Below are 17,500 nucleotides of genomic sequence, written 5' to 3'. Positions count from 1 at the left end.
ACGCACGCACGCACGTACGCATGTACGCACGCGCTCACGCACACACGCACACACGCGCTCACACACACACACACACACACACACACACACACACACACACACACACACACACACACACACACACACACACACACACACACACACACACACACACACACACACACACACACACACACACACACACACACACAGCAACATGATCTCACAAAGTTCCATTAAATGAACACGGACCAATGTGACACAAAATTTTTACGGCAGTTTCACAGATTTTGACTAAATTCTGTGATTGCGTCATGGAAGTGCTTTCCGAGATATGGGTTCACGGAAGTGCTAATACAATTTGTTTTTAATTCTGGTAGTTCTAACCCAAAAGACCGTCTCTGGTGGAAGTTTGTGACATGAGGTCACATCCACATTTACCAGCCTTTCAAAAAACTGATTTCTGGTCCCAAGTATCTGTGTTCATTTCACATAATTATGTGGGACTGCAACACACACAGACACACACACACACACACACACACACACACACACACACACACACACACACACACACACACACACACACACACACACACACACAGACACACACACACACACACACACACACACACACACACACACACACACACACACACACACACACACACACACACACACACACACACACACACAAACATGTGTGAGTGGAAATTTGTTTGTAAATGTGTGTGTGTGTTCAGAGAGAAAGTGAAAGACTGCAGTTGAGAAGAGAAGTAGAGAAACGGGGGGTGGAGGGGGGGGGCGTTGTGTTACAGTGAGCGATAGAAGGAAAGAAAGATGGAGAGAATGAGAAAGACATAGACACAGGGCTAGACCCTCTTACCAGAGATTCTTTAAGTATATAGAGCTATGCCAATGTAATAGGTTGCTATGGGCACCTAACATGACCAGGTTCCGGTCTGCCTAAAGGGGCGTGTCATAATACTCCTAGCATTGAATAGAACAGTCCTTAGGTCTGCCTAGGTCTGCCTAAAGGGGGATTTCTCCCCCTCCCCCTTGCAATAATAGAACCCGGAAACAATGGGCCAATGGAACCTCTCTCTCTCTACTCTCTCTGCTCTTACTCTGGAACACTTCCAAAGCCTTGATGAGCACCATGCAGCAACAACTTTGAAGAGACCAGAGTCACTGGCCATGAACAATCCCCCCTCCAGGCTCAACTTGACTCGACAGCCTCGTCTCAACAGACTTAACTCCTGCACTTTTTTGGCACGACTTAAGCCGCCGTTTGTTCTCTTTTTGTTTCTTCTTTCTCTTCATTTGTATAAGCTTGCATGCTGCTTCTGGCGCTCCTTGTGGTAAATTGGCCTCTCTCCGTCTCTGCCTCTAACTCTCTTATTGGTGGCTCTCAGGGCTGGACTGGCCATGTGGCATAGCGGGCAGGTTTCCGCACCCTAGCGGGCCACTATTATCACAACATTAATTAAAAAAAATATATATACACATTATATTCTGAAAATAGGGGGCCACAAGGGTGCGAAGCCCACCGGTGAGTCAGTTCTGCACCGCTAATTATGAGGGGGCCTTTTAAATTACCAGTTCAGTCAATTTCAACATGCAGTTGTAATGCTCACACTACCCTGGACTTGTCAATACCTGAGTTTTTTTTCCCCTTCCTCTTCAGCCTTTTCCGAGATCTTGGACATTGTAATGGGGGCAGCGCTTTTTTTACATTACTTTTGGGAAAATATTTTGGAGTAGGCCTATGTTAATTTAAAAAAAAAATGTAAACAAACACTGCCCCCATTAGAATAGCTCATATCTGGGAAAGGGCTTAGCTGAAAAATGTGGCCTACTGTAGCCTACTGACAAGGGTAGCGTGAGCAATACAACAGCATATTGAAATTGACTGAACTGGTCCTTTAACCCCTTAAGACACAGCTTTATACATTTGTTGTTACCAGTATGGCAATGACCAAGTCGTAGTGCATTACTAAAGGGCCTGTGTTGTGTAATAGTATTGTAGTGCTATGGTAGTTAAATTTCAATGACTATTACAGCGTGCCACTGGAGGTACAGTGTGCATTAAGGGGCTACGCCAATAGTGCCTGGGCCCTATTTCTCCCCCATGAGGGGTCCCTTTAAGCCAATAGTGCCAGGGCCCTATTTCTCCCCCATGAGGGGCCCCTTTAAGCCAATAGTGCCTGGGCCCTATTTCTCCCCCATGAGGGGCCCCTTTAAGCCAATAGTGCCTGGGCCCTATTTCTCTCCCAGGCCGGCCCTGTTTGCTCTCTCTTCCTGTTATCTCATCATTCCACCACCTTCTCTTTCTCCTCATGGTCATGTCTTCATCTCTCCATCCAACCCTCACTATCTCTCCCTCCATCCCTCGCTCTCTCTCTCTCTCTCTTTCAATCACTTTGGTCCAGCAGACCGGGTCGGGTCCTGGCAGCAGTTCTTTTAACAGGCCGCTTTCCTTCCGCACGCTGGGAGCATGAATGGAATGATTAAAAGAACTGTTTGGTGAGTTCATTTGTACATTTTAATTGTTGAGCAAAAAAATCTTAAATTTCAAGTTATTTAGTGACGTCAAGAAAGAAATCTAATTTAATTGAGGGATGGTGTCATCCTAGTAGTAAATGATGGTCTTTACTTCTGTAAAAGATCTCGGTTTTATACTGTATTCCTTTTTAGATGCGGCCTATCGTGTCGTTTTGGTTTTATACTGTATTCCTTTTTAGATGCGGCCTATCGTATCGTTTGTCATCCTTTATTCATGGCCGGGCCAGCGCTTGATTGACAATGGGGGAGGATGAGACAACACACACACACACAAACACACACACACTGAGTGCGAGTGTTTGTGTGTGTGTGTGTGTGTGTGAGAGAGAGAGAGAGAGAGAGAGAGAGAGAAAGAGAGAGAGAGAGAGAGAGAGAGAGAAAGAGAGAGAGAGAGAGAGAGAGAGAGAGAGAGAGAGAGAGAGAGAGAGAGAGAGAGAGAGAGAGAGAGAGAGAGAAAGAGAGAGAGAGAGAGAGAGAGCACAAAGAAGGATATAACAACAGAAAAACACATCTAGACACTGGTCCTCTTAGGATTACAGAAAACACAATGTCAGCTGTGAGGTTTATTTGTGTAGAAGTGATGGTGCGTAATCTTACATGGGACATACACACACTTCTGTTATAAAATGCTCTTGTATAGACAACTTGATTGCCATTCTCAGTGCTTCTCTATACGCATATTGTCACATGCACCCTCTATTACAGAGTCTGTCTTTATGTCTCTCTAACATTCTCTCGTTCTTTTCTCTCTCTCACTCTCTATCTCTCTCACTCTCTCTCTCCTTCTGACTCTATGTCCCCATGTGCAGCACTTTGCTTCTCTTTCATGCATGTCCAGCTATGTATTTATATATTTTTTCTTTCCCATCGTTTGTCCCCACACTGTGAGACAAAGAGCATATAAAACAGTGGGGATGGCAGCCAGGCAGGAGAGGGCATGAATATTACATGGCCCACAGACATGTTGGGGCCAATGCTTATTTTCACTTTCGCTTTCTTTTTTTTCCTCACCTGGCAGCCAGCATCAGCTCATCAGAAAGCCGGGGGTGTCATATTTCAAGCATAAATAAAACAAATGAAACGTGTTTTTTTTTGTTAAATTATTTTATTTTCATTCGGTTGTATTATTCATTCTAATTCTCTCGGTTTGACTTTTTTCCCTCTCTCTCCTCATCTCTATGCTTTTCTGTCTTTCTCTATAATCCCTCTTGTCACTTTTCATGAAATAAAAGAGAGACGTGCTGTGTGCTTCTGACGAGCAGAGTGGCTTCCCCCAGACCGCTCCACAGTAAGTGGTAGACAGGCCTCAAACAACATCCATCTAACCAACAAGTCTGTTCTGAGGAGCACAGCACAGCTCCTTTCTCCTTCCTCGGATTTCCCTGTGCTATGTCAAAGCGGAGCAAAACAGAATACATGAAAATAAAAATGCATCCTCCATCCCTCACTCTGCCTCTTTTCCTTTCTGTTTTGATCACAGTAGTGTACGTTTTGTCCTGTTTTGTGCTGGACGCCTCTGGAGAGGGTGCAGTGTTAAAAATCATGTTAAGAAAAGATGTGTGAAGAAATAAGTGGAACTTTTTAGGGTCCTAGAACAACAATTTTGCATTCTGCCACAATGTAAGTGAAGGTTCGTTGAGGAACTCTGCATTCCCAAACAAAGGTGTAAGAGATGGCATTAATTGCTAGCCTATCACACATGTTGATGAACTACTGAAACTATACTGAGAAGAGAAAAAAAATGTTAAAAAGAAAATCACTATCGCCTTCTGTTTTCATGCAGAGTCGATTAAATGAAATACTGCAAATCATGACATCATGAGCTAATATTGTATTTACTGTTATACAAATGCAGACATTAGAGTACAAAGTATAGAGAAGAGTGCAGCAACACAAAAGACCAAATCAAGATATTTGAACCTGTATCTGATTATTAACATGAACACAAACAAAACAAAGCAAACTTTTATAACTTTTTATACTTTTTTATAACTTTTAAGCGAACGATGATAACAATATCCATCAAAGAAAATGGAGTTCAAGTACTACTACAGAAGAGTGGTCTGTATATAAATCATGTTTTTGTTCATTGTGCAACTGATAATATTTTAAGGTATTTTTTTGTTGTTTGTTATAAAAATACACAAATATCTCACAAACACATTCATAATTTACAAAATGTACATGTACCGGTACATGTCTTCTTTTAAATATAGACAATGTAAGCCTAATAAATACTGCATCACTATTTTACAAGAAAATAAAGCAAGAAACAGTGGCAAGCCACTTTTAATAGAACATTCTTGTATGTACTGTACATTACAGCATTTCCAGTATGTACAAAATGTATACAAAACTGTACAGTTTTAATTTACAGAGTTCAGTCAGTGGCAGGAATGGCCATGATAAATGAGTATAAAGCTTAAAACCTTTTGTGTCAAAGAACTATTTTTCCAACACAGCAGGATGTTGTGGTTGAGATCAGGGCTGGATTGGCCATCGGGCATAGCGGGTATTTCCTGGTGGGCGTGCACCCTCCTGGGCCCCTATTTTCAGAAATGAAAAAAAATGGTTGAAAAACAGGGGCCCACGAGGGTGTGGGGCCCACTGGTGAGACAATTCTGTGCTGCTAAGCATGAGGGGCCATGAGGGCCCCTTTAAGCCATAAGTGCCCAGGCCCTTTTTCTCCCCCATGAGGGGCCCCTTTAAGCCATTAGTGCCGGGCCCTTTTTCTCCCCCATGAGGGGCCCCTTTAAGCCATAAGTGCCGGGCCCTTTTTCTCCCCCATGAGGGGCCCCTTTAAGCCATAAGTGCCGGGCCCTTTTTCTCCCCCATGAGGGGCCCCTTTAAGCCATAAGTGCCGGGCCCTTTTTCTCCCCCAGTCCAGCACTGATAGAGATCCAGGCATCATCCGTCCCTGTATGCGGGGTAGGTGTAACGCATTCTCATATTGTATGTAAGATACAATGGACATGGAATCAGATTGTGGAAAAAAAGAGTCAAGATTCAATAATTTATTCTCATAATCACTGAAGGCAACAAAATGGTTGGAAAAGGGGGAAGGCCACTGCTGGTCAACCCCATACATGATGACATGACATCTAAATATTGTTTCAAAAAGTCACTTGGTCCGAGAATCAGTGTGGGAATGGTATAGCCAAGAGGCCTAATTCCGCCAGTCCCCCAATTCCGACCACCTACTTATAAGTGATGATAGTTAATGATGTATCCACTGTTTAAGTCAGGAATGGATATCGACATGATACAGAGTTTGTATGCTTATAATTTGAAATGGTGATGACATTTAAAACCGAGTCAAACGGTCATAAGCAGCATTGTAATGAAGTGTGTCGTAACGGCAGCATGAAAGAGATGGAACTTTAATTTCACGACGACATTCTGCTAAAAACTCACCCTGGCCGCTTCTCTGTTTCGCTTTAGGACCAAAATTATTCAACCGTTTTCACAGTAACGACCAAACTAATCACAGTTCCTGCATCGGTAAAGCCAGGACTACAAGTGTGAACGAAATCAGCACAACAGCATGAAGGAATAATAAACAGTAACGGAAATACCGACATGACCTGAAATCAAGCGGGCGGAATTGGGAGCCTTTCCCTGTGAATTGTGCTGCTGAAACTAGATTTTGGACAGGCTGGACGTTATCGCCAAATTACGATAGAAAGGGCTACCAATGTTAGCTAATATTGCTCATTACCTCATCTGCACAGTTGCCGCTATCCAAAAATGTACGCTAGCATAATTAAATAGTATTTGAAATAGTGATATGATCACGTTTTCAGTGAAGTGATCAGTGAAGTTGGCAGAATTTGGCGACCTTACTATACATCCCCCTGACTCTCACCTTGGCATGTTCTCAGTGGCAGCCTAGTAGGATGTTGAGTTTGTTTTTGGTTGCTGTGATTTGGCTAGGTGGGGAATTGGTAGGGTCAATGACCAAACAGGGGCAGTCATCGCTAAGCGGTTAGGGCGTCAGACTTGTATCCAAAAGGTTGCTGGTTCGAGTCCCGACCCACTAAGTTGGGGGGGAGTAATTAACCAGTGCTCTCCCCCATCCTCCTCCATGACTGATGTACCCTGATCGTGGTACCGTCCCGCCGCACTGCTCCCTTGGGGCCCCATTTGAGCCTGCCCCCTTGCAGGGGTGAGGCATAAATGCAATTTCGTGGTGTGCAGTGTGCAGTGTTCACTTGTGTGCTGTGGAGTGCTGTGTCACAGTGACAATGGGAGTTGGAGTTTCCCAGGTGGGCTTTGACTTTCAAACAAACAAGGCAGATTCAGAAGAAGTTGTCCTCTAAAGCATAAATGAAAAATAGCCATCTGTGTGTGTCCAGTGTGTGTTCTTGTAGCGCCCTCAATGCAATTGTATTGCCTGGAGAAGAACATGTTTTTGGGTTGCAGTTTGTGAACGCACCAGCCCGTCCACTAGGTGGCAGCGCTGCTCTATGCATGTCCAGCTAAACAGAGAAGTAATCGTAATGCAGAGCTGGAGAAAAGAAGCTGAAATGCGCTGTTGCCTGATGGCTGTGTTTTATGTATTTTCAGGTAAGCTGGTGTGTTTTCGGTGTTTCCTTGATTGATTTTCGACACAGTAACGTGTAATGGAATGAGAATGCTAAATGGCAGTTATCTAGTGTGAAGATTGTTACTGTTTTAGCTTTGTTCGTTGTACTCAAGTTTGCATTGCCTGAACTTCTATGCGGTCACGTGACTATGCAACGAGACCGTCCGTGTGATAATGTTAATTTGTGTTAAATGTAACACAGAGAAGTAATCGTAATGCAGAGCTGGAGAAAAGAAGCTGAAATGCGCTGTTGCCTGATGGCTGTGTTTTATGTATTTTCAGACCTGTAAAATAAATACTGGTGACATATCGAGACAACTGCCTCCTCGTCGATGAGTCGGTTACATTTTGGCGAGCCAATGAGCCAGGAGAAGTTGTGCTAACACCGTTGATGCCCAGCTTCAAAACAAGAGACGAACCTAGAGAGAGAGAAACAACTAGAAGAATGGAGGAGCTCAGGGATAACGTGAGTGAGGCATTGCTTACGCTTGGGAAGCCAGAAGAACTCATAGCAGTGTGTCAGGCATTAAAGTGTGAAGAGCCAGAAACGGGAGGGTTCCAGAGTCTAGCAAGGCGGGCCCTCATCAGGCTAGCAGAAAACACTTTAGACACCATTGAGGAAAAGGAAGACCATGACGTGCTCTCGCAGTGCCTTAAAGATACACTGTCCCTCATTAAATCCATGCAAACAAAAGTAGTTGAGCAAATGGCCCCACCACCACAGGAAAATTCTGAGTTAGAACAGTTAAAGGAGAAATATTCCCAACTCCAAAAAGAACAGACAGAAGCACTCAAATTGCTACAGGGCGAGATTGATGCAGCAGGAGAGAGAGTCAAAACAATGACCACTTTTGAGAGCAAAAGCACGTCATCTGACACATCAAAGAAAATTCCTGAGGTGACACTGAGGAGGGAGTTCCGGATCTCAGGACAGATTGGGGAGGCTGGACAGAAAGATAAGTTGTCTTATACCGGTCTCATGAACCAAATAGAAACGGGGCAGCGAAAAGGTCACTCAGAAACAGAGATTATCGAAGCTGTCATTAGGGCTGTCAGTCCAGGCCTAGCTCTTAGAGATTTGTTAGAAATTAAGAACAATCTCACTCTTGCCATACTGAAGACAATTCTACGGGGCCACTATAAAGTGGATTCATCCTCTGACCTCCTGCATAGGCTAATGACACTATCACAGGACCCAAAAGAATCAGCACAGAATTTCCTTTTCCGAGCTATGGAACTGAGGGAGAAACTGTGTAAGCGGGGTGAAGAGGATGAAGGAGAAAAATTAAGTGCAGACTTGATTCAGAGGCGATTTGTGCGGTCATTGGAGACTGGACTGATTAGTGATGCAGTGAAATTCCAGCTCAAGCCCTACCTATCTGATTATCATGTCTCAGATGAGGTGCTGATCGAACGTGTCAATGAGGCCGAAAATTTAGAACAGGAGAGGCAGCAGAAATTGAGGAAGACGGGGGTGCAACGCCCCCCTAGAATAAATGATGTTCAAATCGAAGGACCCTCCAATCTTCCCCTGTCTGGGTTTAGTGGGGATGGTGAGGCCCAACATGTGGGGACAGACATGTCTGAGAAAGGCGGGGCCGCCAGCAAAAACAAAAAGTGCCAGGCCCGATGCCCTGAACAAAGCACAGACTCTCAGAAACAAATTGAGGATCTCAGGGCTGAAATAATGGAGATGAAAAAGGTGGTCCTGCAGACTGTAGGGGCCAGTCAACAACCACAGCCGGCCGTATACATGAACTCCCCCCGTCGGAGGCCACTTGGGTGCAGATCCTGCCGAGAAGCACAAAGGGGTGAGTCATGTACCCACTGCTACAACTGTGGCCAAGAGGGACACCTCTCCCGAGGCTGCAGGCAAAAGAGGGAGCAGGGAAACGGGAGGGGGCTGCTAGGTCAGGACCGCCAGTAGCCCAACACCAAAGGTCCCCAGCCCGTCGCACTGTCAACCTATCAGCAGACAGGGCCAATGCAAACTTCAACCCTGTGACATCTAGGGCAACTGCTACAGGGGACAGCACTCCTGTCAGCTACCTCCCTCCTCATCGCAAGGCAAAGCTGTTAAATCTCATCGGTGAGAGGTGTCTGGTACAATGCCTATTTGACAGTGTTGCCGTGGAAGCACTTTGGGACACAGGTGCACAGGCCAGTATCATCAATGAAAAATGGAGAAAGACTCACCTCCCCCATCGCGAAGTACGCCCCATTGAAGAACTATTAGGGCCAGGTAATTTGATCGGCCTTGCTGCTAACCAAACTGAGATACCATTCTTAGGGTGGGTTGAGGTGGAATTTAGATTAGCTGAAAGGCCAAACTCCTCAGAGCCATTACTAGCCCCCATATTGGTGTCCAGTGACCCAAATGTTGCAGAGCAACCGATTATCGGTTTCAATGTCATTCAAGCACTAATAAGTGACAGGGACGAGGGACAGCCAACTTCACATTTGATCCGGAAACTGAGCCAGGCTTTTTCTGTGACCTTTAAGACAGCAAAGTTAATGATGGAGTTAATCAGAGATGATTCGGCTGGTGAAGTAGGGACAGTTCAGACAGGCAAGAAGAAAGTATATCTGCAAGCAGGAAAGGTTACCACTGTGCATGTAAGGGCCTGTGCTGGAATTCAATTTAAGGGCCAGAGTCTGCTGTTCGTCCCCTGTGACCTCCCTGACCTACCTGATGGCATAACTGTAAAAGAAGGACTGGTTGCCGTGACAGCAGGGCAGAGTATGTATGTGGCCCTTCCGATCAGGAATACAAACAGTTATGACATTAGACTGAATCCACGCACAGTCCTTGGTCATCTGCAAGCAATAAAAACAGCATATTCAGTCCATTCAGAACAACCACTTGCTGCTGAAAAGGGAAAGGGACTTGAGTCTCCAATGGACCAGGGAAATAATGATGCGGACAAGGAAACCAGACATAAACCGAGCCAGTGGGATCCCCCAGTCAATTTGGACCACTTAGAGGTGTGGCAGCAAGAGCAGGCAAGGCAGTTGCTACGAGAAGAGTTTTAGTAGAGAAAGTGCGCTCAACTCCGACAACTTTCAAACAGCAAAGTTCATGTATAGTAAAAAAGCCACACTCCCGGATCAATTTCTTGCAGTTTTAATACTGGGTTAGCATGGCAGACAGACAGACGTTTCGGCCTAAGCCTTCTTCAGCGTCTTAAAGACGCTGAAGAAGGCTTAGGCCGAAATGTCTGTCTGTCTGCCATGCTAACCCAGTATTAAAACTGCAAGAACTTCATCCGGGAGTGCTGCTTTTTTACTAGCTACGAGAAGAGTGCCACGCCTTTGCATATGATGATGAGGATATTGGGTGCATTCCCTCCTTGAAATTACACATCACATTGCACGACACCACTCCTGTTAAGAAAACATACATGTCTGTGCCCAAACCCCTTCACCAGGAAGTAAAAGAATACATCCAAGACCTACTCAACCGTGGCTGGATAGCTCAGTCAAGATCACCATATGCCTCACCAATAGTATGTGTGAGAAAAAAGATGGTAGTCTGAGATTATGTTGTGATTATAGGGAATTAAACAGGAAATCAGTTCCTGATAGCCACCCCATACCCAGAATACAAGACATGCTGGACTCTCTGAGTGGTAGCTCTTGGTTTTCAGTCCTGGATCAGGGCAAAGCCTATCACCAAGGCTTTTTAGATGAGCAAAGCCAGCCCTTGACTGCTTTTATTACACCTTGGGGGCTATACCACTGGATCCGTATCCCTTTTGGACTCAGTTCAGCCCCCGCTGAATTTCAAAGGAATATGGAGGAGTGTTTGCTGGGCCTTAGAGGTGTCATGTGCCAACCCTACCTTGATGACAATTTAGTGCATAGTTCTAGTTTCGAGACCCATCTCCAGTGCATCCGAACGGTACTGCAAAGATACCAAAAACATGGTGTGAAGTTGAGCCCACGCAAGTGTGAGATGTTCAAAAACAAAGTGCGTTTTCTGGGACGCATGGTCTCCAGTGACGGCTATACCATGGACCCTGCCGAAATAGCACCTGTGTTAGCCTTGAAAGAGAGGACACCTACAACTGTGGGAGACTTGAGAAAGCTCCTGGGATTCCTCTCCTACTACAGAGCATACATACCGAACTTCTCCCGACTGGCCAAACCCCTCTATCAGCTGCTGTCATCCGCTCCTATGAATCAAGCACCCACCGCAGAGGCAAAGGGGAAGAAGGGGGTGAATACCAAACACAAAGGTAACCTGCCGCCACACTATCCCATTAGCTGGACACACAGTCACCAAGAAGTACTAAATTCTTTAATTGACAAGTTAATTGCCCCTCCAATTCTAGGATACCCAGATATGACAGCACCCTTCGTTCTCCATTGTGATGCCTCACAAGAGGGGTTAGGAGCAGTTCTGTACCAGAGACAGAAGGGCAAGATGGTTGTGATAGGTTATGGCTCACGAACACTGACCCCACCTGAAAAGAATTACCACATGCATTCAGGCAAACTAGAATTTTTAGCACTCAAATGGGCAGTGTGCGAGAGGTTTCGGGATTACTTGTATCATGCCCCACAGTTCACTGTTTATACTGACAATAATCCCTTAACGTATGTCCTCTCTACTGCTAAACTTAACGCAACAGGCCACCGCTGGGTTGCCCAGCTCGCAGATTTCAATTTCTCCATAAAATACCGCCCAGGTCGGTATAATGCTGACGCTGACGGCCTTTCTAGGATGCCCATAGAAACGTATATGCAGCAATGCACAGAAGAGATCTCCCAAGATGCCATTAGTGCGTCGGTGGAAGGGGTGTCAGTGCAGAAGGAGGGATCTCTTGCGTGTATTAGCCCATTAAAAGTGGAGATACTGGACTTGCTGGCCGACCCTCCCCCAACAGACCCCAGTGAGCCTCTCACACCGGAAAAGCTGTTAGACAGCCAAGAAAGAGACCCAGTGATCAGGCCCATCTTGCAGGCTAAGAGAGTAGGCCAGGCCCCAACTGCAGGATCTCTGAGATCAGAGCATCCCGATGTGAGAGTACTCCTTCGCCAGTGGAGTAAACTGTATCTCAACCCAGATGGTGTGCTTTACAGACAGTCAGGGAGTCGGAACCAGCTGATCCTCCCACATGAGTACTGCCAGACTGTGTTCAATACATTACATAAAGAAATGGGACACCCAGGTGTGGAAAGAACAGTAGACCTGATCAGGGAAAGATTTTATTGGCCACACATGCAAGAAGATATTGAGCAATTTGTCATGCATAAATGTGAATGCCTGAAGAGAAAACGTCCACCAAAGCCCACTAGAGCACCCCTGGTACCAATTGTCACTACTCGCCCCTTTGAATTAGTGTCAATGGACTTCCTACATCTGGAAACATGTAAGAATGGCTATGAATACATACTTGTGGTGATGGACCACTACACACGGTTTGCCCAGGCTTACGCCACGAAAAATAAGTCTGCTAAAACCGTAGTGGAAAAGGTGTTTAACGACTTTGCACTCTGTTTTGGATTTCCAGAAAAATTCCATCACGATATGGGACGAGAGTTCGAAAACCAGCTAATGGCTCAGCTACAGAAATGTTGTGGAGTGCGAGCTTCCCATACAACGTGTTACCATCCACAAGGAAACGGACAGGTGGAACGTTTCAACAGAACGCTTTTGTCCATGTTGCGCACCCTGACCGATTCAGAGAAAGCAGACTGGAAGAACTCCTTAGATAAAATGGTGCACGCCTATAACTGCACACGTAGTGAGGCAACTGGATTTTCCCCTTACTACTTGCTCTTTGGCCGCTCTCCCCGCTTGCCCATTGACACACTTTTCAATTTACCAGCAACAGACAAGCAAGAGAGTTACAGAGAGTATGTGCAGAAATGGCAGGACAGAATGCGACAGGCCTATGAAATTGCCTCAAAAACAGCGGTCAGAGAAGCTGAAAGAGGGAAGCAATGCTATGACAGGAAAGTGCATGGAAATGATCTGCAGCCTGGGGGAAGAGTTCTAGTTCGTAATCTGTCTGAAAGGGGAGGCCCAGGCAAGCTGCGGTCGTATTGGGAGGACAAAGTGCATCGGATAGTGAAAAGGAGGAACAACGATAGTCCTGTCTATGAAGTGATGCCTGAAGGTGGAGGAAAGACAAGAGTGCTCCACAGGAATCTATTGCTCCCATGTGATAGCTTGCCATTGGATGAATCAGAGGATGAGAGACAGGGCAGGGGCCGACGACATCAGAGAGAGACCGGTTTCACAAGAGAACGACCTACAAGAACAGCAAGCACCAGACAAACAAGACACACTGAACACACGGACAGTGAAAGTGAAGAGGACAGTGAGTACATCTGCAGGTTTACTCACGACAGGTGCCAGTCCAGAGAGGACAGCGTGCTCAATCCAGCAGCCCCATCGTTTGTTCCAGACCCTGCAATAGCAACTGGGGAGTCGCACCTGGAAGATGGCGGGGCTGATGCAGCCCTACCAGAGACAGTAGGCCCGGACATCCGGGAAGAGACTCCAGATCCTGAGCGCGACGACCAGCTTGACTCGGCACAGGTATCTGATGAGGAGCCTGATCGACCGCCGGTGAGTACTCGCCCAGAGAGAGAGCGGCGTCGGCCAAGAATCCTCACCTACGAGGAACTAGGTAAGCCATCTGTGGTAGAGGCACGCACAAACAATCTGCAGATAAACTGTAAGTCTCCAGCAGTCCACACTCTGTGGCGCCCCTGGACTGTGATGGACATTAGTGTCCGCGGGTGAAGAGACCCCTATACCCAGACTCTGAAAAAAGACTTTTGTTCAATGTGTGTGTTGGAGATTTCTTGTTTAAGTGATGTATTATGTAATTGAAATGTGTTTACTGACCTACAGCTTACCGCAGAAAGATGTGCAGGCTATCAAGGTATTCCCTATAGCATAAGTGACAGGCATGACTAGGTGCCTTGAGTGGTGAACTGAGTTATGATGGTTAGAAATGTGGCCTGTGAAATAGTGTGACACTTTGCTATAATGCATTAATGACCTAAAGAATTTTCTTTATGCCGCTTGACACAGGTGGAAGAGGAGAGTATGGATAATGAAATATGTCTAACAAATGTAATGTTGAAGACATTTTATTTTGAGGGGGAGAGTGTAGCGCCCTCAATGCAATTGTATTGCCTGGAGAAGAATATGTTTTTGGGTTGCAGTTTGTGAACGCACCAGCCCGTCCACTAGGTGGCAGCGCTGCTCTATGCATGTCCAGCTAAACAGAGAAGTAATCGTAATGCAGAGCTGGAGAAAAGAAGCTGAAATGCGCTGTTGCCTGATGGCTGTGTTTTATGTATTTTCAGGTAAGCTGGTGTGTTTTCGGTGTTTCCTTGGTTGATTTTCGACACAGTAACGTGTAATGGAATGAGAATGCTAAATGGCAGTTATCTAGTGTGAAGATTGTTACTGTTTTAGCTTTGTTCGTTGTACTCAAGTTTGCATTGCCTGAACTTCTATGCGGTCACGTGACTATGCAACGAGACCGTCCATGTGATAATGTTAATTTGTGTTAAATGTAACAGAGAGAAGTAATCGTAATGCAGAGCTGGAGAAAAGAAGCTGAAATGCGCTGTTGCCTGATGGCTGTGTTTTATGTATTTTCAGACCTGTAAAATAAATACTGGTGACATATCGAGACAACTGCCTCCTCGTCGATGAGTCGGTTACATTCTCAGTTCTCCTTATGCCGGATGTGGTCTGAGCTGTCTTTATCCTTCTGCCTTATTCCCCGAAAAAACATGACGTATGATAATTTTAGAGTTGTCATTCAGTTCAATTAGATGCCTTGAAATGACAATTTGGGTGACAACACAATCATTTTCTCCCCAAAAGCCAATTCTGAGGTTTTGGTACGATAATTTAGCATTTTCCATGTGGCAAAGCTGTTCCCCAAGGTGCTGGTTGGTTTATCCCAGCTGGAGACCACGACCAGGACAGGAGGATCTGAAGTTGGATCGTAGCCAATCCATGCTCACCATCAACTCCAGAAGTAACGCAAGAGTTCCCATGTAATTATGTTCCTGGGGTGTGCATGGCGCCGACAAGGGGGGACAAAGGGGTCAGTTGTCCCGGGCCCTGGCTGAGAGATAAGGGGCCCATAATTGGGTCCTCATTACATTGAATGTGTTGGGTGGGAGGCCCTTTCAGATGACTGTGTCCTGGGCCCATCCAAAGCTGTCAGCGGCCCTGCCTGTAATAGTGTTCCTGTGGTGTGGCACTGCAGTGCACTACGCCACAGAGACTGACTTCGCCCTTTGCTGCCCAAGTTGCTCCCCTCCAGATTGAGCCACTGATGTCATCAGGAAATCCCGATGCCACCTTGACGTCCGATTAAGGGGCATCAACACGCATGGCTTTCCCAATGTGCCTTTGCCGTCCTGTCTGTGAAAGGCAAAACAAACGTTGGACAATCAGCAGTTTTTACCATTTTACCATATACTGTTTATCAAAAGAACCAAAATAAACATAGCATTGGTGGATGGTTTAGATCTGTCTCTTGTGCTTCTTCGGTGTTCTGGGAAATTGGATAATTTATAAAAGTTGTAAGACCGTCAATAACACCGCTTCACATTTTTGAGCATATATGTAGCATACAGTCCATTACATCCAGTATTTTTCTTAAAATCCTCCCAAACCATAGACCAGTGATTCTCAAAGTGTGGTCCGGGGACCACTGGTGGTCCGCGAAGGGAATTCTAGCTAGCAGGCTATATTTGTAGCATAATTACAACCCCAATAAGACAGGCTTGTAAATGTGAATGAAAAGTAAGTGATCTGCATCGAAATTAGCAGTGTGAAATTAGCACCCATCAACAGTCAATTCAGTTGACAGGTTGTCCCAGACCATTTTTGGGGGGACAAAGTGGTCCTTGGTCTGACAAAGTTTGAGAAACACTGCTATAGACTCACCGCTAGCATGAGCTCTGTATCCCAGGCCAGGATGTTCCAGTGCAGATGGCGTCATCACCAACTCCCTGTGCGGGTGGTGCTGCTGCTGTTGACGTTGCTGTGATGGTGGTTGTTGTGGTTGTGGTATTTGCCGTGGTGGTGATGGTGGTAGTTGTTCTGGTTGTGGTAGTTGTCGTGGTGATGGTAGTTGTGATGGATAAACAGGCTTAATGGCTGTTGCTGCCGTTGACTGTATGGACAATATGGCCGCCGCCGCTGCTGCTGCTGTCGTCGTCATGGTTGCGGACTCCACTGCGGCCTTCTCCACCATTGTAGTGGCGTCCACGGCCAGCTCCACCTCCACCGGGCTGTTGATCATTTCTTGTTCTTTTTCGACCTGCACCTGTGCATAGATGCTGAGGCCTGGGATCTTCCTTGAGGAAAGAATTACAATAATAAGACTCATGGTAAAGCCCTCCAGTGATGATGTGAAAGTGATTATGTGATTGACTCTGTGGGCGGAGCAGGTTACCTTTTGAACTTGTAGATGACAAACACGGCCAGGCCCACCACCACCACCGACAGCAGCATCAGCATGGCCGGACCACTGTGGTTCTCACTGGTGTCCACTAGGGGCGCTGTAGGTGCATGGAATTAATTTAATGTACTTATTTGTCAAAATCTAACCAGATAAAATGAAAAATAAAATTAAAGATTTGATATGAATGGACTCACCTGCTGACAGGTGTGCAGCATAGACGGTGATCTGGACCGCTGGCCTCAAGGTGAACTGCACCAGGTTCTGGTTCAAGGCTCTTAACACCCTCTCTGAGAGCTGTACGGGGACCGAAAACAGACCAGAATAATTATTAGTTAAATTATTAGTTATTTCTTAAAAGCACTTCTGAAAAGCCTGGTAAAAAGTCAACTGAAGGCCCCCCTAAATACAATGCAAGCAATGTATTGAGAACCCAAGTATGGGCCCTCCATTTCCGTGGGACCAGGACAAAAATGGCTGAGGATGAAACTAAAACGTTGCTAAAGAGAGTGAAGCAGAAGATGGCTTGTACATCGCCCACGTCTCTCATGAAGAGGCTGAAAATGGTCCTTCAAAGACTCTCAGTAGCACTACATGACGCTCACACATACCGTAGACTCTGAAGAACAGTCCTATTGCTCTTTAAATCATTCAAAAGACAAATCATTCACACTGACAGTAAACATGAAGAGCATATGGTACGTTGTTTTCTTTTTCTTTTTTTTTATCATGGAATAGGACAGTATGCCCTCCACTGACCGATGAAACTGCAAAAGAGTGGCTTGAGAAATGAACTTCTCAGACTGCACAATGGAGTCACAAAAGACTGTGAAATGACCTATCAGGACAAAAGTGTCATTTATTCCAAAGAACTATGACTGGACTGGCCATCTGGCATAGAGGGTAATTCCCGGTGGGC

At 45.7% G+C, this 17,500-nt stretch overlaps 2 protein-coding genes across 2 annotated transcripts in view; one reads left to right on the top strand and one right to left on the bottom strand.

Moving 5' to 3' along the window:
- The window catches only part of LOC134446435 (VPS10 domain-containing receptor SorCS1-like), a 549,670-nt gene that overhangs the window by 489,217 nt on the left and 42,953 nt on the right, over window positions 1–17,500 (bottom strand). The gene's annotated exons all lie outside the window — the stretch shown is intronic.
- On the top strand, window positions 8,904–10,162 carry LOC134445123 (uncharacterized). The gene has a single exon (XM_063194210.1). It carries the CDS (start codon window positions 8,948–8,950, stop codon window positions 10,160–10,162), a length of 1,215 nt encoding a protein of 404 aa, XP_063050280.1. The 5' UTR covers window positions 8,904–8,947.

The sequence above is a fragment of the Engraulis encrasicolus genome, chromosome 1 (genome assembly GCF_034702125.1).
Source record: "Engraulis encrasicolus isolate BLACKSEA-1 chromosome 1, IST_EnEncr_1.0, whole genome shotgun sequence".
Lineage (NCBI taxonomy): Eukaryota > Metazoa > Chordata > Actinopteri > Clupeiformes > Engraulidae > Engraulis > Engraulis encrasicolus.
The sequence above is the reverse complement of the archived record's forward strand: the minus strand, read 5'-3'. Positions and strand labels throughout refer to the sequence as shown.